The 22,042-nt window shown below is 40.9% G+C and overlaps 1 protein-coding gene across 1 annotated transcript in view; it reads left to right on the forward strand.

The window, feature by feature from the left end:
* The window catches only part of Kcnb2 (potassium voltage-gated channel subfamily B member 2), a 413,948-nt gene extending 409,140 nt beyond the window's left edge, over positions 1 to 4,808 (forward strand). Inside the window, exon 3 of the mRNA XM_028864611.2 lies at positions 800 to 4,808. Coding sequence (XP_028720444.1) covers positions 800 to 2,944 — 2,145 coding nt within the window. The 3' untranslated portion in view covers positions 2,945 to 4,808. The remainder of the gene's footprint in view (positions 1 to 799) is intronic.
* Positions 4,809 to 22,042: the final 17,234 nt, after the last annotated feature.

Here is a 22,042-nt window from a genome sequence, read left to right on the forward strand (position 1 = left end):
TCAATAATCTGGCCAAGGTCTCACAGTAAGTGACAAAGCCAACGTCAGAGCATGGAGTACAGACTCCAAAACTCAGTCACTAGAGCCTCTTCTTCCTTCTTTCTGATGTCTTTGTGCTGCCCTCTCCTTAGCCTGGAGCATCTGTCTGTCCTGCAATGGCATCTCTGTCTGTTCTTCAGAGTCTTCAAGAACACTGTCTTCCTGAAATGAAGTTATCTCATGATCCTCCTCCCCCAAGTGATATGAACCAGAAATCTGCATTCCAGACAAAGGCTCTCCCGAGCTGCTTCTCAAGCCAATGCTGGCCACTTGGGAAGTATTTGTTCTCACGAGGAGTACTGCCCAGTCTCTCCTCTTCACATTTGGGTTCTGCTTTACTGTGCATAGCTGTAGAAGAAAGCTTGGAGATTCCCTATCTGATTTATGTAGCATGTAAGAGAATTTACTCAAGCAAATGCAAACCAGGTGGTTAACAAAGAAGAAGTTCAGCTAGCTAAGAGAGAAGAGATCACTAACCCCAAGAAGGTATGCCAACTATATGGAGTCTTCATCCAAATGGTAACCCACACAAACATGTCTCAGAGAGTGGCAAGTACGGAGAACTCAGGTTTTGTCAATTGCTAAAATCTAAATGTGCGTGAGGCAGAATTAACTCATAAAGTATTTGTATTCCTTAGCGAACTCTAGGTTGTAAAGTGACCTTCGTAAAGCCTTTCTGGAATAACTGAGATCATAGTTTCTATGAGAACCACGAGTGCATGTGTGGATTTGCTAATGTGGACCTCCTTCTCCTTTCCAGATCCTGGCCATCGTGTCTATCCTGTTCATCGTACTCTCCACCATCGCTCTGTCTCTCAACACACTTCCGGAGCTGCAGGAAAATGATGAATTTGGGCAACCCAGCGACAACCGCAAGCTGGCACATGTAGAGGCTGTGTGCATCGCTTGGTTTACCATGGAGTACCTTTTACGATTCCTGTCCTCACCGAATAAATGGAAATTCTTTAAAGGCCCACTGAATGTCATTGACCTGCTGGCCATCTTACCATATTATGTCACCATCTTTCTCACCGAGTCCAACAAAAGTGTGCTGCAGTTCCAGAATGTGAGACGCGTGGTCCAGATCTTCCGAATCATGCGCATCCTCAGGATCCTGAAGCTCGCCAGACACTCGACTGGCCTGCAGTCTCTGGGCTTCACCCTCAGACGGAGTTACAATGAGTTGGGCTTGTTAATATTATTTCTGGCTATGGGGATAATGATATTTTCCAGCTTGGTGTTTTTTGCTGAGAAAGATGAAGATGCTACCAAATTCACCAGTATCCCTGCATCATTTTGGTGGGCCACCATCACCATGACCACTGTGGGCTATGGGGACATTTACCCTAAAACACTGTTAGGGAAAATTGTGGGTGGCCTCTGCTGTATTGCAGGAGTCCTGGTTATTGCCCTTCCTATACCCATCATTGTGAACAATTTCTCTGAGTTCTACAAGGAGCAAAAACGCCAGGAGAAAGCTATTAAAAGGAGGGAGGCTCTTGAAAGAGCCAAAAGGAATGGCAGCATTGTTTCTATGAACTTAAAAGATGCCTTTGCTCGAAGTATGGAACTGATAGACGTGGCTGTGGAGAAGGCTGGTGAGTCAGCCAATACCAAGGACTCTGTGGATGATAATCACCTGTCTCCAAGCCGGTGGAAGTGGGCCAGGAAGGCTCTGTCGGAAACAAGCTCCAATAAGTCTTACGAGAATAAGTACCAGGAGGTTAGCCAGAAAGACTCCCACGAACAGCTGAACAACACTTCTTCCTCCAGCCCACAGCATCTGAGTGCCCAGAAACTGGAGATGCTCTACAACGAAATCACCAAGACACAGCCTCATCCCCACCCAACCCCGGACTGCCAAGAACAGCCCGAGAGGCCATCTGCGTATGAGGAGGAGATAGAAATGGAAGAGGTGGTCTGCCCACAGGAGCAGCTGGCGGTGGCACAGACCGAGGTCATCGTGGACATGAAGAGCACCTCCAGCATTGACAGCTTCACCAGCTGTGCCACTGACTTCACAGAGACCGAGAGATCCCCCCTGCCACCCCCCTCTGCCTCTCACTTGCAGATGAAGTTCCCCACTGACCTCCCAGGAACAGATGAGCACCAAAGAGTCAGGGCACTTCCATTTCTAACACTGAACAGAGATAAGGGGCCTGTTGTCAGGGAGGCTACACTGGATTATGCCCCAATTGATATAACTGTGAACCTCGACGCTGGGACTTCCCATGGTCCTTTGCAACCTGACAGTGCCACTGACAGCCCTAAGAGCTCACTGAAAGGGAGCAACCCCCTCAAGTCCAGATCCCTCAAAGTGAACTTTCAGGAAAACAGAGGCAGTGCACCCCAGACCCCACCCAGCACAGCCAGGCCACTGCCAGTAACCACAGCTGACTTTCCGCTCACCACCCCTCAGCACATCAGTACCATCCTTCTAGAAGAAGCCCTTCCCCAGGGAGAGAGACCCTTGCTTGGTGCTGATGCTTCAGCACGATGTCAGGGATCTTCCAGAGGGCTCTCCCCTCGATTTCCCAAGCAAAAACTGTTTCCTTTCTCTTCTAGAGAAAGAAGGAGCTTCACGGAAATAGACACTGGAGATGACGAAGACTTCTTGGACCTCCAAAGGTCAAGACCAGACAAGCAAGCAGACTCCAGCCCCAACTGCTTATCAGACAAGCCTGGCGATGCCAGAGACCCTTTAAGAGAAGAGGGCTGTGTGAGCCCCTCCTCCCCTCAGAACACAGACCACAACTGTAGGCAAGACATTTACCAGGCTGTGGGTGAAGCCAAAAAGGACAGTAGTCAAGAAGGGTACAAGATGGAGAACCACTTGTTTGCCCCAGAAATTCATTCCAACCCAGGAGACACGGGTTACTGTCCCACTCGTGAGACCAGCATGTGACTAGTTATAAAAGCAATAAAAAAAAAACTTCTTTCTTAAAAATGCGATTAATAATGCCGTGAACTAAAATATGGGAAACCCCTCACATATCCCCCCCAAAAAAACAGTGCATAAAATGTTATTTTTGCATGGCATGAACAGTTTAGTTTAAGTACTGTTTAAATAAAGAGTCAAGACTGCATTTTGTAACAAACAAAACTGAGTCAAGAGCAGCGAGCAAATAAAGAGCTCTGTTAGGAACCAGTGCTCTGCAATGTCTGACATTTTTGATCCTTTCATTTCAAACTGTAGGCAGGTTTCTGGTTTTAACTTTTACATTACCATGAATTTTAGGATTTGCACATGAAAGGATGAAATGTCATTGCATGTGTTCATGCTTATGGGGAGTAAGGTGCTTTGAGCTTGCAAAATGCATAACTCTGTACATAGGCCTGGATGCAGAAGTCTCAAGAACACGTGGACGCGAGTTCCTGAGACACAGGTAATCCTTCACAGCTACTGCCTGGAGGAGCTGTCCAGACTTCCTGTTGCAAAACTGCAACCTCTTCTTAACCCACTTTCCTTGTGCATCTTGCTTTGGATTATAAAGCTCTTACGTTTGTTTAAAGGAATTCAGTATTTTTATTTATTTGGGATATAATTCAGAGGGTATGTTTATATGTATTTTTATTTATTTGGAATAAAATTCAGAGGGCATTCTTTTTCTTTCTTTTGCTTTTGCTTAGTTGTTGCATTTGTGGTGTCATTTATAAATCATGGAAATCAGTAAGATTTAATGACCAGATATCAAGTATTTGGAATTTAAGCTTGAACTTTTGCCTATTACAGACTATTACAGAAACTCAGTTTTCATAAACTTGAAAATGTATAGAAGGTTCTATCATAAAATAAAAATTTTAAATAGTTATTCCACATTTGGAAATCATCTTTAAAACAATTTCTTTTGGCACTGCACACATGGCTGTATTTTCCTTTGGTGTCCAGCATACAAGTTAAGATCTGCTAAAATGGAAATTCCACAAAGTGACTGTTGACAGACTAAAAGTAGAGCCCCCTTCCTTGACAGAGCTGGTCCCCAAATGAGGTGCCATGCTAGGAGCCCAGGTCTGGAGATGGACCACAAAATCCTTTTCAATGGAGGATAGAGATGTAGAATGACACGACCAGTCCTGGAAGGATGCTGTTCTTGCAGACTTTGAATCCTTCCTAAGCAGGGCAAGAGCACTCTCAGTAACTGCAGCAACTGGACAGGCTCTCCCAGGTTTCTGACCCCCAGAACCCCCTAGTAGAGGTCAGGACTCTCCTTGCTGAGAGTCCCTTCTGGCACTTTCTTAAGGAGCACACTGAATGCAAAGGCACTGGGCACTGAAGGTTGCCCACTCACTGGACTCACCTGCTTCGTGGAAACCAAGGCTCTCATTACTGATGATCAGCTACCAGCCATACCATCTCTGGAATGACTCTACAACCTCTTGTGATCTCACTTGTATTGGAATAAAAACAAAGACCAAATTCTTTCTAGGCCCCCTTAAGATCTCAAATGAATGATTTCTAGTTTCCTGGCAATGCTCAGGTTTTGCCTCAGCAAAATGTATTTTGTGCGTGTGTGCATAAAGCTGAGGGAATTGGAAAAACTAAAAGCAAAGCTTATTGTTTAAGGAAAAAAATCTAAATTTTGTTCTTTCTTAAAAGGAAAACCATTCAGGAAAAAATAGCCCAAATATTTATAATCTAATATAAGTCTTTAATATTTCTTAATTAATAGCCTCTGGTCATTAAATCTCAGATCAAAAAACAAATTTTGTTTTTTGTTAAAATCCAAGCAGTCTTGATGTTAAAACTAATTGAAAACATTTGTTTTATCCCACTGTGCTTAGAATTTCTTAATGGTTTTCATGTTTGTTTCAAAACATAACCCTTAAGAGTTTATAGTCATTAATCATTAATATTTATATTATGCATACTTCTTTTAGTGTCTAAAGACTACATGTTGATCAGTTTTTGTAAATCTAGAGTATTTGAATTTTCTATATATAGTTTTTCAAAGTCAAGTAGGTATATCTATTGTTAGATGACTAGCAAATAAGTTATAAAGATCATTTTCTTCATACAGCTCATAAAGCAGTTATTTTCTAACGTCTCCAATTGATGAATCTCTATTTTTTTTATTCATCTGGCTTCATAAGTGGACTTACTGCCCTGCCAAATGACCAGCGTCCCACCCTCCGTGTGTCTGTCAGGCCTTCTACTGAGAGCCCTGTTCCATAACACTTACCATGGGGACCCTTACCCGGTCTAAAAGTCTCGGATGTTTTTCCTGGAAGCAATTTTCCTAAAAAGTCTCTCCCTGTCATTCTAAAGGTTTGCTAGGAAGGTTTCTGTTTGTTTTGTTTTAAAGTTTTAAAGAATTTAAAAAAAAAATCCCTTGGAAATCTCATCCTTTGAGTTCTCTTAGTTCCTCTGAACCAAAAGTCTTCAGCTAGGAGAAAAGAAAGAAAAATTTCCTCTGGGAAATCTTTGACTTTGCTATTTCACATGGAGGTATCTCCCATAATGCACCTGTGAAGCCCTTCCAAACTTCAGCAAATGGTATCTAACTCAGAGGAGAATGTGTCTGTCTGGAAAGACCTGGAGACCTGGATACACCTATCAAGTGTGGAGTTCTTTTGAAGTCTTCTTCTGTGTTCTACATTAAAAGTTCGTGTTCATGCAGCAACTTACACTATGCTATATCTGTTTCAGTATTTTTTAATGCTGTTTTATATTTCTCATCAACAGGAAAACTGACAGTCTTATGACTTCAAATACCTCTTTTGTATCCCTTGGAAAACACCACCCAAGTTTAGAAAGGACTGCCTGAATGGGCTATTGGAAGGTTGCACTTCCAAGAGTTCATTTCGCGGTTAGTTAGCTCAGTGACCAGGAATAAAGGCCAATGAAAAAGGCTATTTGAATGTCCTCAAAATAGCATGGTCCCTCAAATGGCTAAGATGTTTCTGCTGGCTGTCTTAACCAGCAACAAATTGCCACAAAATGTTTTTATCTCAAAGATAAGAGCATAGGAATGAGTGTGCATTGAGTACTGGGATGGAGACCAATGGTAAAAAGCCTGCCTAGCCATGCATGACATCCTGGTGAATCCCCAACACTGCAGAAAACAAAAGAAAAGGGGGAGAAATGCCTTAAGTAGGTCCACAAGCACATACCAAGTGGGTCCCTGAAACTGACTTAATTGTTTTCGAAATATTTCACTAGTAATTCCCTCACCCTGACACAGTAGACCGCCTTGAAGCAAGATGTGATTAAACACTATCATGATGAGACTAGATCTGGTACAAAGAGTATGTGCCCACTGTCTGACCCCATATTCTCTTGTTAACATTCTTATTTTCATGCTGGCCATGAAAATTTCACAATTTATTTTCTCTTGAAATTAAAAAGGAAGGGAAAAAAGCTTAGGTATGTAGGCTACTTCACAGTTCTATCAATGTCTAAAATTATGTAAATAAACAGGAACCACATTGATAACATAAAGGTTTTTTTTTTTTTTTTTTTTTTTTTAAGTAGCAAGAAAGTCTGTGAGGTAGTAAGGGCCTGATAATTAATCTGAACCAAGTTAGGCGCTTATATTTGCCAGTTGGGAATTCTGGCCATAGTGTACACGTTCCTTAGCATAGGAGAAAGCCCCATTGTTTACAATGTGACAGGACACACACATGAGGGAGACTATAGAAAGCCACTTGCTCTTCCTAACCAAAAGCAGACAGAATTCAATGACCTCCAGTCTAAACTAAAACACATCACTTATTGAACTTAGCCACATTGTGCTGTTTGCCCATTCAGATGATACTAGATGAACGCTTCCTCTTCCATGCCAATTACAGGAGCTGAGCAAAGGTACAGCTCTTAGCCTCATGGAGCTTCCCATCACTTTCAGCTATACCACTGATGCAAAGGTAAAGGTCACCTAACAGGCTGAAAAAAAAAAATCACCCAATGATCTCAGCAGAGAACTATAGAACATAAATAAATTATATCACTTTCCCAAAGAACATTTTCCTAAGAAATAGATGAATTGTATAAAGTCTAATTTATAATTATGTTTGAATCATGCTTAGTTTTCATACTTGAAATGACAAATTGTTGATCTGATTGAGTGAGATTGTGAACTACCTTTGCTATCTGGTAAATGAAAAAATAATATTTTATGGTTGGGAATGTACCTCCGTGATAGAGCACTTGCCTGCATAAGGCCCTGGATTCTATTCCCAGTACCAGAAGAAAAAGGAAAAGAAAAGAAAAAGATTTTAATTAGATATATTTCTTATCAAAATAGTTAATAATAGTCTGTCACACATAACTAGAGAAAAATTTAATACCAAGGGAAAGGATTGGAAAATCTTACATTTCTGAATAAATTTTAAAAAGGAGCATTTTAAGTGCTTTCCTTCCTGCAGTCTTTTGGCAACATTACAATACTACAGCATTATTCTCTACTTACTCCTCTAAATTCCTAACATTTAAAAGTCAACCCCCCTGGCCCGACTCCAAGAATCTGATCACTAGGTCCACGGAGATTTTAAAGGGTACGGGTTACTTTGCCACTGCAATGTCTCCCTCAAAGTAACACAAAAATTAATAAACCAAAAGGAAATAACAGAAAACACACACGAGAAAGAGAAATGGGTTTGGCGGCACATGGCTTTATTACTGGGAGGTTGAGACGGGAAGATTCTGAGCTAGAGCACAGTCGTGGCTACATAGTGAATTTCAGACTAGCCTGGCTCATCTAGGAAGACCCTATCCCAAAAGGAGGGGGAGGAAGAGGAGGAAGAGCAGCAGCAGCAGCAGCAGCCAGACATGGTGGTGTGCACAGGAGTCCCTACACTTATGAGGTGAGAGGCAGGCTAATCTTGAGTTCAAGGCCAGCCTGGTCTACATATCAAATTCCAGTCCAGCTAGAGCTACACAGTGAGATACTGTCTTTAAAAAGAGAGGAGAGAGGGGGAAGAAAATAAAAAGAAACTATGAGATGAAAACATTCAAAGGCCAGTTTCTTCTAAGAAGAGGAAGGCCTCGACTCAACAGTTCTTGTGAACAGCCTGTGCACATTTTAGTAAATACTGTGATTTGCTGCAGTCCTTGGGTGGTTTCAACAGTCATTTCTCCCACTTACTTTTGTAAAATTACCCAATTAAATTCCATGATTCCTTACTTACTACTGTCATTAACATGCATTACCTCCCTTAGTAAGTCTAAAATGTTATTTTATAGAGACTATATATATATATATATATATATATATATATATATATATATATAGAGAGAGAGAGAGAGAGAGAGAGAGAGAGAGAGAAGAGAGAGGGAGGGAGGGAGGTATAATAAGTCATTTCAAAACCAGAAAAAGACAAAAATACAAAAGATTTTTAAGATGTAAGTAATTAGTGTATTCTTAATTTGTCGTATACACACCTGCATAAATGTTGTACTTATATGAATATACATGTATGAAATTTAGATACTTGATACATGAAGAATAGAATAGAATTAGTCCATAATTTTAACTTCACTTTCTCTCCTAAAGAAGTTATTTCTTATCATCAAACAATTCCAGATTACTGTTGATACATAACAAAACTTCCTTGAGTTTTTTGCCTAAAGTTAATTGCCTAAAGTTAACAAACACATACAGTCCATGCCCTCCAGTTTATAGCCTAGCAGATGCTTCATATTTAAGTGATTGTGTTCCCACATGAAATCCAGTTTCACAGAGTGGGCTAGTCTGTCATCTGAGATCTCCAAAGCCCTTTACTGTCCCTTAGACTCAAGGTGTTTATTTTCGTTCTTTAATCTAGTATCTGAATTCCACCATATAATTCCTAAACATTCTGGCTTAAAATTACAACATCTGCCTGAAATTAGTGACAGTGTATGAAGATATTTCCACTTCAAAAAAGAAAAATAAAGATGAATAAAAAATTTATAGACAAAAATCATGTTTATTAATAAAAATGACTTTAAAAAAATAGGCACTCTCTCTAGGTAGCCCAGGTTGGCCTCAGAATCACAGTCCTCCTGTCTTGGCTGCCTATGAAGTGGTCATTTTTAACTATTCTGTCTCACATTTTCGACCCTAGCCTCTATTTAAGCCAACACAACCTACTGCTTGGTAAAAGTCTACTGCTGGTCTGAGTCTATTCACAACGGGACCTGCTGACAAAGATATGACTGGATAGTTTCTCTTATGATTCTTTTACATGTAACTGAATCTGAAACAGATTGAGGTGGCATGTCAAGTCAAAACAATAGCCTTTCAGAATGAAGACACAGAACACTGGCAGCCCGAGGTGAAGGTGCAAAGGTGTATCATAATCCCCACCCTTCCACTGTTCTTCTCTGCCTTACATGCCTTCTAGTGTTCAATTTGAGAAAAGGTGGATTCTTTGAAAATGTGCACATAGATGTCATGGTCAAGGTCAACCCTATTCCTGTCCCCTCAACCCACCCCCTCCAGATCCCCAGCTCTGTTCCTTCCCAACTCCAGATGTTCTGCAAAGGGTAGGATCCTATTTGCACAGAAAAGGTAGTTGGTAACCAGGAGCAAGGACAAATTCTCTAACATTTATGATGTCCATGTCCCCCGCATGTAGTCAGAAATAGCTAGGTTCCAGGCATTTCTGTGATCATATCTCCTTTTGCTTTTTATTGTCCCTTTTGTGTTTGCTACCCTCTGAACTACACTTTCAGGGAACCTCGGCTACTGCCTATAACACACACACACACACACACACACACACACACACACACACACACACACACACAAAAACCATCAAGTTTTGCTAAATCATGATCAGTGCTCTAGATATGCACTGTAGATCCACAGTGTGTGCCACTTTGACATTCTTGCCACTATGGGAAGCTAGACAAGAATGTGAATGGCAATGGGGGGGGGCAGGAGGGATGGTTACGAGTCATGATGTAAAGACAATGATGTCTTGTTGGTCCGCTCAACAGCTTCTACTCAGATAGCTTCTACTTGGAGACTCTGACCAGAGTATGGCACAGCCGCTGGCTTGACCCTAATTGAGAAAGGAGTGTCTTCTAAATTTCCCATAAACATCAATTTGTGCTGGCCAGAAAGTCTACTGTAGCCAAATTGCTCACCCATCCTTAAGGCAAAATGTAACCAACATTTTTATTTGTAGCGTATGGGCTAGGCTTTTTCTTTTTTCTTTTTTTTTTTTTTGCCTGCAAGTTTTTTTTTTTTTTTTTTTTTGGTTTTTCGAGACAGGGTTTCTCTGTGTAGCTTTGCGCCTTTCCTGGAGCTCACTTGGTAGCCCAGGCTGGCCTCGAACTCACAGAGATCCACCTGGCTCTGCCTCCCGAGTGCTGGGATTAAAGGCGTGCGCCACCAACGCCCGGCGCCTGCAAGTTTTATACAAATCACTATATTTGACTAAAATTGGGAGCATTCTTTAAGAAAAATAGACATTAAAAAAAGAAATATTACTAGTATTAACCCAAATTACTTGCTCAACAGGAATGCTGTCACCAGAAATAATTAATAAAAGTGTATATACTACTAAACTTTCAGTGAAGAATTACCAAAATTCTTTGTATTCAGCTCAAAATCAAAGAAAGAAAAAAGAAAAATCTGCAACTCACAAAATATTAGGTTTATCACACAATTATCAAGTTCCAAGCTTATGTAATTTTAAAGAGGTATATATTAAACCATAAAAAATTCAAAAGTGAGTGTGTAGAAAGGGTCTCCTAAGCAAATGTGAGGTTCCATTCGCAAGCTGAAGCATTTTAACAGCCTTTGATTTAGCTACAGAATAGCCATGCATGCTCTGAGCACCTTACTTTCAATGGAATAGTTTATTTTCCACTGTTGCTTATATGTGGTTTCCTTGCTTGTTGTGTTTTGTTTGAATAAGGGAGTATTCATAGAAAAAAAAAGAGTGTTTAAAGGAAGAAATTATTGGGCAACTTATTATTACCAACTACAACTGGAGTAGGTTGGAAACTAAGTGGCCTTCACTGTCCTGTTCCTCCCCGACTCCCCTTTCCAGGCTTCACTATCCTGGTTTGAAAGGACAGTCCTGTGATCACATCTCACATCCTTCTCCCTCCAGTTTTTCATTCCTCTCCTATCTATAGTACATGCCAGGAATCCTGCCCTGGGGCCCACCTGCTTAGAGCGTATAGGAACCTAGTCACAAGCAAGAGTAAGTGGGCCCATTAGCAATAACAACTTGAAGCCTAAAACCAGAAGGAAGGAACCAGAAAACTCAGAGGCCAAAGGTACACTGTGCCAGCATAGAAAAGCAACATGATTTGACATCGTTCTTTCCCCTATGAGTGACCAAAATTCTAGTTCAGGCAGTGGCACTGTGGGGTCAAGCCCCGGCATCCCTCCGTCTATGTATGTGCTCTGCAACTGAGCTGCACTCATGGACCAAACACGGTGTTTTTAAGTTTCTACCAAGCTGTAAAACTTGAAAGGAAATAGCAGGGTTTTTGAGAAAGGTGGGACAAAACTTATTAATGTATTCCAAGGCAATCATCTCAAATGCAAGCCTTTCTACTAAATGTGTATGAAGCTGATGAGTGTGTCTATTTTCAGGGCAATATCCCAAAAGGAAGATACCAATATCATCATCTATAGTAACAGACATTTCAGTTGGGGAAAATTGACATTCAGGTCAATTTTCATATAGTTAGGGGACAAAATTCTAATAGCCATTCAAACAAAACCTTAACAAAAGGTGAGGGTGGAAAGAAAGCCATACTGAAAAGCTCATGCTTTGTCATCCATCTAATTATAAACAATTCATATTTGGATTAGGATTTTAATTTTTTCTTTTATGTAAAAAGTGTCTTAAGATTACCATGTGAAATATATACTACTTATTTTATTAGAAATGTGTAGATTTTTTAAAAGACTATTATAACTTAAATAAGATGGAATATAGGAAAATGCCAAGCATACTGCTGGACAAATAAAAGATATGTGTCTTAAAACAAGAACTCCAAAGGAAGCGGTTCAAGTCACATTTGTGTCCTCAATACTAAGTTCTCAAATTCTTCTGTAGCTTCTTGAACAGCCAAAAATTTTAATGTGTGTTTAAGTAAAACCTACTGTTATATAAAATATAGGTCATTTCATTTGCTAAGTTATATACCTATAGGTACTCTATGTGGCTTTCAAGAATTATATTATTTTAACATGTTTAAACAGATAACATGTTATGGAAACTAGTAGTACATTTTCAACCTAATTGCCTTAAATTTAGTGTTTAGTTTGCAAGTCTCAATTTTTTCTTGAGGAAAACAGCTGCCTACAATATTTCAATACGCAGTCTGTTTGGAGAGTATTTTGTATTTTTCTGTTACCACAAATTTAAGCTGCATCATCATCATCATGGAATCATTCAACATGGTAGTCCATCTTCCCACTTCAAATGTTTGCAAACCTGTGGACCCATTTCATAAAGGAATTCACAGCCAATTTGGTTCCACAGTTACAATAACTGGTCCTTTGCCAACTATATTTTGAGTACAAAGGCTTTGTCATTTAACATATTTTTTTCCTCATTAAATTTGTTTTGCCTTCAAAAATCTATAGTATAGATTGTCATCAGTAGATTTCATTGGAGGCTTTTGTGTTGCTTTATTTTAATGTTAATCCTGCTGATCAAGGGGGGCTAATTTTTCATGTCAGTGTATTTAAAATTCTGAGTTATAAAATTGAGATGACCCCCCATATCTTGTGATGATAAGTGATGACCAGGGGGACGCCATACAAGACAGCACCCTTCACACTCGGTCTGGACATAATGCAGCAACTCCAGGCAGGGCAGGTTGACCTCTGTGGAAACAGAGTGTGGCGGCTCTGATGTTAAAGACAAGCTAAACTGGGGGGCTTCTTCTATTGACTCTACAAAAGAATTTCCAAGATACATTAAAACTTTCTTCTAGGAGGATCTAGTAGCCATCGCTGAAAAAATAAAAACCATACTTTAATTTTAATGAATTTTCATTTGTTTAATTGGCTTGGGATGATTATTTTGAAGATGTTTGGTTGGGTGTGGTTTTGGGGAGATGGCAGCTCTTTGTGGGAGTTGCTCAGTAATTTTATGAAAACCTTAGTATAACACATTACTTGGTTTGGACTTTCAATTCATTATAACGCTTAAAAAATAATTCATGTTCTAAGTCATAATTGCATGACAGTTTAGCTCTTATTATATTTAGTTATAGCCTAATGGAGACTGTATCCCTCTGCTTTCTCAAAACAATAAAGTTCCTAGTTTATTAAATAGAATTCTGACAGAAAATTATGCCGCCCAATCAGCTTTAAGTGTACCGATCCCTGTCTCCGTGTAATTTGTACAACACTTCCGTGTTGACTGTCATGTGCCTCCCGCATTCCGAAGCTACACTGTCATCCTTTCATCTTACTACGCCAACACTCAGCCGCGGCGATGTCGCATGCACAGGCCGTGATGCAAACACGTCTGTGAACTGCTCAGTCAGCACCACGTCCACAAAGTCTGAGGCAATGCCACAACCCTGTAGTCCAAATGGCGCACTGTGGAGATCGTCTTCGTCCCTGCGTTCTTTACCACAAATGCTGAAGCAGTGTTTTTCAGTGCTTTTTAGATTTGTAATAAAAATCTCTGTGTCATAGCTACATAGCTGAATATCAAGCAATTCAGTTTTAAAATGTTGCCTACTGACAAACTAAAGAAAAATATCTACTAATTTTCCCATATAATTGCTCAAATTCTCTTCTGTTAGCAATATAGGCCTGTCTCAAATGATGTCTCGCATCACTATTACATATAAAATAGGAGGAGGGTACTGTGATGAGACCTAACATTAGCTGTTAAAACCAGTCAAAGATTGTACTAGCCTCAGAAGTGATTCCTCTATTGGACTCTAATATTCCAAAACACTGGATGTGAGCACACTCGGTGTTGGAGTGCTTGCCTAGTATATGCAAGGCTGTGGGTTCAAACCCTGGCATCAGGAAACTAACAAACAAAAATTTGGATATCTGCAAAGTTAACGATTATGGACACTGAGGTTCCAGTATTTAGGGAAAGGGGGAGGGGAGTAAAAAGGGCAAGGAGGAATGGAAGAAAATGGGGAAGAGAAAAAAAGGAGCGCAAACAAAGGAAGTATCAAATGGGGGAGTTAATGCTTGCAGCATATGCTTATGGGGAAGTGACGGGCTTTGCGAGCTGTGCACACACAGGCACTCATGTGTTTAGGATCAGAAAGGGATCCTAAATTATCTGCTGGGTTTTCCCCCTGTGGTTCACTAAAGTCATGTTTTTCCTTTTTAATTGTCTAACTTGCAAAAGGCATCAATACAAAATTTAATGTTAGAATTATAAGCTTATTGTTAAACTCAGGACAACTCTGTAAAGATTCATATTAATTTTCTGAAAATTTATGATGAAGGTATTTATTACTGTCAGAAATTAATGCATTCAAAAAAGCCTTGTTGGGGGTAATCCTGGATGATTTCTCTACAAAACATATTACTATACAACCTGTCCTTTTTCTCTCAAGTTATAGAGGCTTTAAATATTGTAATGAAGTCCCTAAACATCCCCCAGGTTACAAATACTCAAAAATATTTTTTAAATCTAGGGAGTAAAGTGTCAGAAATTAAATACTAAATGAGTAGTTCCTCAAATGCTTCTCTACATATATATTCAGTAAAACAGCTTCCTATCTCAGAGCTGTACACGGCATTAGGTTTGTAGCTACAGTGCATGGTACATCATCCCTTTTATTAACTTCAGTGTCTTAGAGGGTTTTCACACTAGAATATAAAAGCTCTGAATGCTGCAGGGAAAAAGAAGCACAATCAGTATTTTGTTTTAAGAGTTCCCAAATGAATGACCCTGTCCTGTCTACTCATGTAATAATTGCATTTCATCCTATACTCTGTTGACTTTCAATACAGATTCTCACTAGGGGCTAAAGCGTATGCGTAACTGGCTAAGTCTTGTCTAGTCTCATTCATCTGCCTCTACATGCTTTATTTCATTATATCTGCAAATGAGATGTTTTGGTTTCAGTTCTGTAAAGAGGATGTGGTTTAGCATATGCGTGTTTGTTTGGCTGTCCATCCTGCACCACTAATATAATGCCTTTTTCTCCCATTTAATGGTATTTGTATCTGTGTCCCTATATCTGCTGCACTTTAGCTCCATAAAAACAAAACATGATTTTGTATTTATAGTTTTGCTCATCAACTCAGTAATTCTGCAGCAATCCGCGTACTTCTCTGCATGTGGTAGTCTGTACAATTGTTCGACATCAAAATACTTGTTTATTTCATGTCAAAATGTCTATCAAATTGCCAGCGTTGTTCTCCATTTCAGTCTGGTAGAATAAGTGAGATAGAAAATAAATGTGTAAATGAGTCATCTGTGTCATGTCGGTTCTCTGCATGAAACCACTTTAACATCAAGCATGGCACCAGTGTTGCCTGCCAGCAGCCCACGGGAGCCTGACCCCTCATGGCTGATGGCATAGGCAGGTGGTCTTTAGAGAACATGGGAAAGCTCTCAAGTCCTGAGGGGATGGGGGTTGGACCCTTGGCACTCCGAGAAAGGACTGGATTCTCCTTTTCAAAACAATCCTTTTACAAAGATGACAGGCAAATGTCACTTGCTTTATACTTTTTTTAAAAAAAACCCAATGCAGGTCCTGGAGAAATGGCTCAGCAATTAAGACTGCTTCCTGATCGAACAGTGGACCCACGTTTAGTTTCCAGTATCCATGTTGGGCAGCTCACAACCACCTATAACTCCAGCTCCAGGGCATCAGACCCCACCCCCCTTCTGACCTCTGCAGTCACCAAAACACACACACACACACACACACACACACACACACACACACACACACACTTAAAATAATTTCTTTTAAATCTAGTGCAGACAGCCCTGCTAAAACTCTGGGGTAAAATAACCAAAAGTCATTGAGATAGTTGCCCACTATTATCCTACAGTCAACTCAGGATAGTCCCTTCAGGGAAATCAAGCCTTCACCCTGGACCCAGTACCAGCTTCATGGGTATGTGACCTGTGCTACTCCATGTAAGTGCAACCCTTCAGAGAACAACCGCCACACATATCTGCACTAAAATGATGCCTAGTGGTGTCATCTTGAAATTCTTAGTTTTGAAGGAGATGCCTTATATTTTCATCAGTTGGGTAAATGACAGGACTTCCTACCTATTCAGATCCTCTGAAACAAGATGTTATTGGAATGAGAGACTTACATAGCACTTATCATACATTTATTTGCTCATTGACTCTTCATACTGTATTATCATCATCCCCATTATACAGACAAGGAAGTTAAGGCAGAAAGAAGTTAAGTACCTTGTCACTTAGGTCACTTAGCTGGGAAAGCCAGGGTTTGAACCCAAGTATGTGCACTGAGGTACCTGACCATTTAGGCTATGCTGTGTCTTGCTTCATTGTGTGGCCTTTCTATCAGAGAAGCTCACTTTGTTTTGTTTGTTAAGATAGTGTTCGGGACGTGCATCAGGGTCTTTCACCTTAAAAACTACTGCTTAATAACCTAAAGGTTTCAAAGATGATACCCTCTGAGAAACTGCAAATCTCCACAGCAAAATGGCCCTTGTCATGTTGTCAGACACTTGTTCATGTTAAATCAATAAGATAGCTATCAACTTGGAGTAAAATATTGCCAGTGGACTGTGGAAGCCCATTCTCGGGTTCCTCATGGCTTTACCCAGCAGGTCCGAATAGAGGATGATCAGGACCACGAGCCTGAGTGCAGGTGTCTGAGATGGTCTGCACTTGGCTGTGCTGGGGGAGGAGGTCTTTTGCTCCACCCCCTTGGCGTCTCTATAAAAACCCTGGGGCAGAGACAGTTGGGGCCCATTGGAATAGGTTCCAGGCCCTCTCGAGGCTATCCTTTATTTTCTGTTTATCTCCGCAAGATTCTCTGCAATAAATCTTTCTATCTAATATTTCCTGCTGCTCACACTCAAGAAAACTCTGGGAACTGTGGGGGTGGTGGGTAAACGCCCCACAGTGGACTTGTGCCCCCAGCTCAAACATGATTGCAGAGAGCCTGGTCTCTCCAGACTCCTTCTGCATTAGGAAGAGAGGAGAGAGGTGCTGAGGGAGATAGCATTGGCCTTGACACTTCCCTCCATCATCCCTCTGCCTTCCCAGCTCAGAAACTTCCACACATTCTTCCTAAAATGACAAAGAGCAGCATACATGAGTAAACGCCACCATAGTTGCCACTCGACTTAAAAGAAGAAAAAGTTCACCAATTCATGTATGTGAACATGAGAGGTTGGAGCTGATAAAGTGTGATTCAGTACTAGACTCTAGGAATTGGACAAGAAAAGAAATGAATAATGTTCTTTCAGGGTTCAGTGTCACAGATGGAGGGAACAGGGGTCCCTAAAAAGCCCACCATACCAGCATCCTTCAAATTTGATAATACTACCCAAAATATCTGGATAAAGTACTTACAGTTCTTGTCTTAGTTTGGATGTTTTTTATTGCTGTGTAGAGACACCATGACCATAGCAAGTCTTATAAAGAAAACATTTAATTGGGCAGGCTTGCTTACAGTTTCAGGGGTTCAGTCCATTATCATCATGATGGGGAGTGTGCAGACATGGTGCTGGAGCTGAGCTGCATCTTTCAGGCAACAGGAAGTTGACTGACAGTCACACTGAGGGAAGCTTGAGCAAAAGAGACCTCAAAGCCCACACCTACGGTGACACACTTCCTCCATCAAGACCACACCTACTTCAACAAGCCACATTCTAATAGGGCCATTCCCTCCAGGGGCCATTTTCTTTCAAACCACCACAGTCATCCTCCAGGGTTGGCACCCAGAGTGGGTGATCTGTTCACATTAGGAAATTATAAATCACCCAGTAAACATCTGTATTCTGTCCACCATACTCTTCAGAATTCTCTTTTTTGAAGACTCAGGGGAAACAGATTAAAAAAAAAAAAGAGTAGGAGGTCATCCACTCCTAGAGCTGTACCTAAGAAAAATGGAACAAAACTTGGTTGGGTGCAAATTTTCCCCCTGAGATGTGTTCCTTTCTCAATGCTCCAGTCCACCCTATTCATCCCCCGCTCCTCCTCACCCTTAGCATATAAGCTGTACAGGGCATGATTTGGGAAACAAAAAAGATGGAGGTGGGAAGGGGATAATAGCATGGCTCTAAAAGAACTAAAATAAGATTTTTCCCTCCCTTCTCCACCTTCCCCCATAGTCAACCTCTTGTAAACAGATGGGTTTAACAGTGTGACTCAGCGGGGTGCAGAATAACGGAGATGGCTAGAGCCAAAGCTGAGCACGCTCCTCACTTCATCCCCAGGGCTTTCTTAGTCCCGATGGCTCCACGGAATGTCTTCTCAGAGAGAAAGATTGTCAGCATTCCTAGCCATTAGCACTTAACTAGGAGAGTGCTCTAATGAAGTCCCTGGTCAAAGCTAAGTGTTACTTGGATGACTCTAATTGGCTGAAATATGTGTCCCCTCCTATGACTGAGCTTTGTGGTTTCTCAGGGGACACAGTGATGTCAGAAAGCATCAGCAAAGAGCAGGGGCTATCAGAACTCTTCACAATGCTCAATGCAGTTCAAGTCATGTGCCTATGACCCACGCATAGTCTAGAAGAGTGGGAAGTACCTTCAGAGGAGAACAGCAGGGAGCTCTCTAGCCAAATGAAAGAGATTGGGAGAGGTTGAAAAAGAAAGTTAACCTGAAAAACAACGGTACGTTTAAAGATGCCTTTTTTTTTTAATGCTGTCACTGTACAGGAAGGTAGGAATAACACTCACGTAACTTACCAATGTTTTTTTAAGTAATTCTTAGAACAGCCAACATTCAATTAATTCATGCTACATATTTCAGTGCTGAATACTAGTCTCAGACTTAGTACCAGGGACCTAAGACTCATAACATGAGGAATCTGGCATCAAAGAGCTCGCAGGCAACTTTACAGGGCAAGCAAAAGTCGATACAGATATTCCATGCAATCTAGTCCTCTGTCCTTTCTCATGTCACCTCTAAGCAGGCATTCCATTGACTCAAGACACAGCCTTTATATACAGCACCTAAATCAACCACCTCCGGCAATCAGAGGAGCTAATCCATTGAGCATTTAAAGTGTCTTTATCACTACAAGGAGCAAAGATCTCAATACCTTCCTCTGCAGTAATTATTACTGTGGCAGCTGATGGGCTTTGAGAGTCCATTGTATGCCAGATACTGTCCTAAGAGTTCTATGACTCTGCTATCTCCTTCAATCCTGTCTCTTGAAAGGAGTTGGTTAACAGGACTCTTCAGCAGTCATCAATGAAGACACATTTGGAGGAAATGGGAATAAACCTCAGGATGAGGAAATTAGGTGCCCTTTAGACAGAGCCTCCACGGTGATGGATGTCTCACATTAGCGATAAGGACAGAGCTGGTGAGATCGTCTTCCTGGGATGTCTTCAGAATTAGGACAGATACTCACCCAGCTGTAATGAGAAGCACAAACCTGTCGGGATGAAGGAAGATGAGGCAGATGACCTTTCGGTGTCCTTTTCATTTCTGAGATTCTATAATTTGTGATGCTCTGGAATCAAGTTTATTATTATTATTATTTTGCTAAAAATTTGTGGTGAATTGTCTTCATTAAATTTCCCCCCTTCCCATTAGCACAGATGACAAAGCTGAGGGAGGAGGCAAGAAATCTGCAAAAACACCTTTTTAAGCTGCTAATAATCACATAGCCACACTTTTGCAGGAACAAAAGTCCTGTTTAGAGAAGTATGCACCAAAAGATCTCAATGGCAAATGGCAGATATGGCATAAGGCTACATCCCAGAAACCCAGGCAAACAAGCACTGCACCATATGTGGTAAATGAGTCTGAAATGCCCTTGTGAGGATGGAGACAAATTAATGAGTATTTGTCACTTGTAGACACAAACTGATTCTGAAATGTCAATGGCTTTAGAAAGAAATAAAAACAGAAATATTAGAATTTTTTAATTTTAGGAATTCAAATTATGGGGCTGAAAAGATAGCTCGGTGGTTAAGAGCATTTGCTGCTCTTCCAGAAGTCCAACATTCAATTCTCAGAACCTGCACGGCAACTCACAACCATCTATAACTCCAGTTCCAGGATATCCAATGAAGTCTTCTAGTATCCTAGGGCACTAGCACACACATGATATACAGACACACAGATACATGCAGGCAAAACCCATACACATAAAGCATTTTTTTAAAGAGTTCAGATTCTTGTCTAAGCAGAATTAAGAAAACTGTGATTTATGTAACATTTGATTTTAGTAAGGAAATATCAGTACTATAAAGTAATTTTTCAAGAAGCCGTAGCTTTAAATCCAAATTCCAGGCTATTTCTCAAACAGTAAATCATGACACCCCAACATCTATCCTTAAACCTGTTGCCTATAGGGTAAAGTAAACCTGTTAGGTTCTTATCCTCTACCCCTGCATAGGGAGAACCTGAATTCCAGTTTCCAGTGACTGATTCATTACTCGATTCCTGAACATCCTAGCCATGTTGTTCTCTACCACATTTCCTCACTTTATTCCCTCCATATTTTACCATGCTCTGAGCTTTTCTTGTTCAGTTGATTACTCCTTTAGTGTTTCTTTCCTACTCCCATGAGCCCACCTAAATGGAAATAAGAACTTCATGCAGAGACTGCCTGGTCTGCTCTTTCATCCCCATCATTTCAGCACTTGGATAGTGCTCAATAACATGCCTTGAATGAAGAAATGAGAACATGAGGAGAGAAAAAACAAAGGGCTGTTATTCCAGACAGCACCAAAGCAGGGAGAAGCTGAAGAAGTCTGGGTGAATGGTTCAGAACTAAACACTACTTAAATGAGCAGAAAGCAGAGCACTGGGAGGTATCTGTGCAAGGAAATGTCTCTAAGGAGGACCAGTAAGCTGGGCTCCTCACATTATAAAGGGACAGGGGAGGGGGTCACCAAAGGAGAAACAGAAGCAACCTCTGCCTTCAGGGCACCTGCAGACCGGCAGGAAGACATCTTGTGAAGTATCATCACCTCTTGATGGTGATGTAAAGTAAGTGCCAAGCTGAAACGCAGACAGCGTGCACTGCTAGGGGTATAGAAATCGAGCATGGAGAGTTCGGAAGGCACCAAGGAGCAAGGAGAATGTGTGCTCACGGCCTTCTGGGAAGCAAAGCAAAGAAAGCCCCTAAGTTAAAGAGCATGACAATTAAAACAAGAAGTGCCCAGTGTGTTCTGGAAACAGCAAATGCTTCACCGTGTGCATGAAGCGTGGAACACCTGGGTGGCAGTCAGCTTTGGTCACTGTGATGACACACTTGAGCTTAAAAGAAAGACTTATTTTGTCACATAGTGTCAGAGGTATCAACTCATGGTCACCTGAGTTAGCCTCATGACTTCTGTGGCCATAGTATGACAATCATAGAGGGGAATGCATGTGAGAAATGCTTCTCACCTTACAGTGGTGAGAAGGACAGTGAGCAGGCTTGAAGAGAGGCTGGAGACAAAATATAATGTCAGTGGCATGTCCTCAATGACCTGCTTTCTCCAAACAGGTCCCACCTCCTAGAGTTTTGGACACCTCCAAGTAGCCTACTAGGCTATGAACCTATCAATGCCTTAATACATTTATAAGGTCAGAGTCTTCACAATCTAATCACCTCTGAGAGTATATCACCTCTACATATTGGAGACCATGCCTTCAACACCTGAGACCTTGGAGGGCATTTCATATCCAAACGGTAACAATGCACAACACCTTGAAAATCATATGAAATAATTTCACTTTTCTTCCATGTGAAGTAAGGTTTTTTGAAGAAATGAGTATTGTGATAAGACATGAAGAGAATAAGGCATCTGGAAAAAACAGAGACTGTGAGCACTTCCTTTGTGGTAGAGAATATGTGCCTATTCTTACATCATCTTCACAACCCCCATGTGAGAGAAGACAATACCCTGCTAACCCTTTATGATTTAGACACAGAGTTTTGAAAACAGGAATG

Source organism: Peromyscus leucopus, chromosome 5 (genome assembly GCF_004664715.2).
Source record: "Peromyscus leucopus breed LL Stock chromosome 5, UCI_PerLeu_2.1, whole genome shotgun sequence".
NCBI lineage: Eukaryota > Metazoa > Chordata > Mammalia > Rodentia > Cricetidae > Peromyscus > Peromyscus leucopus.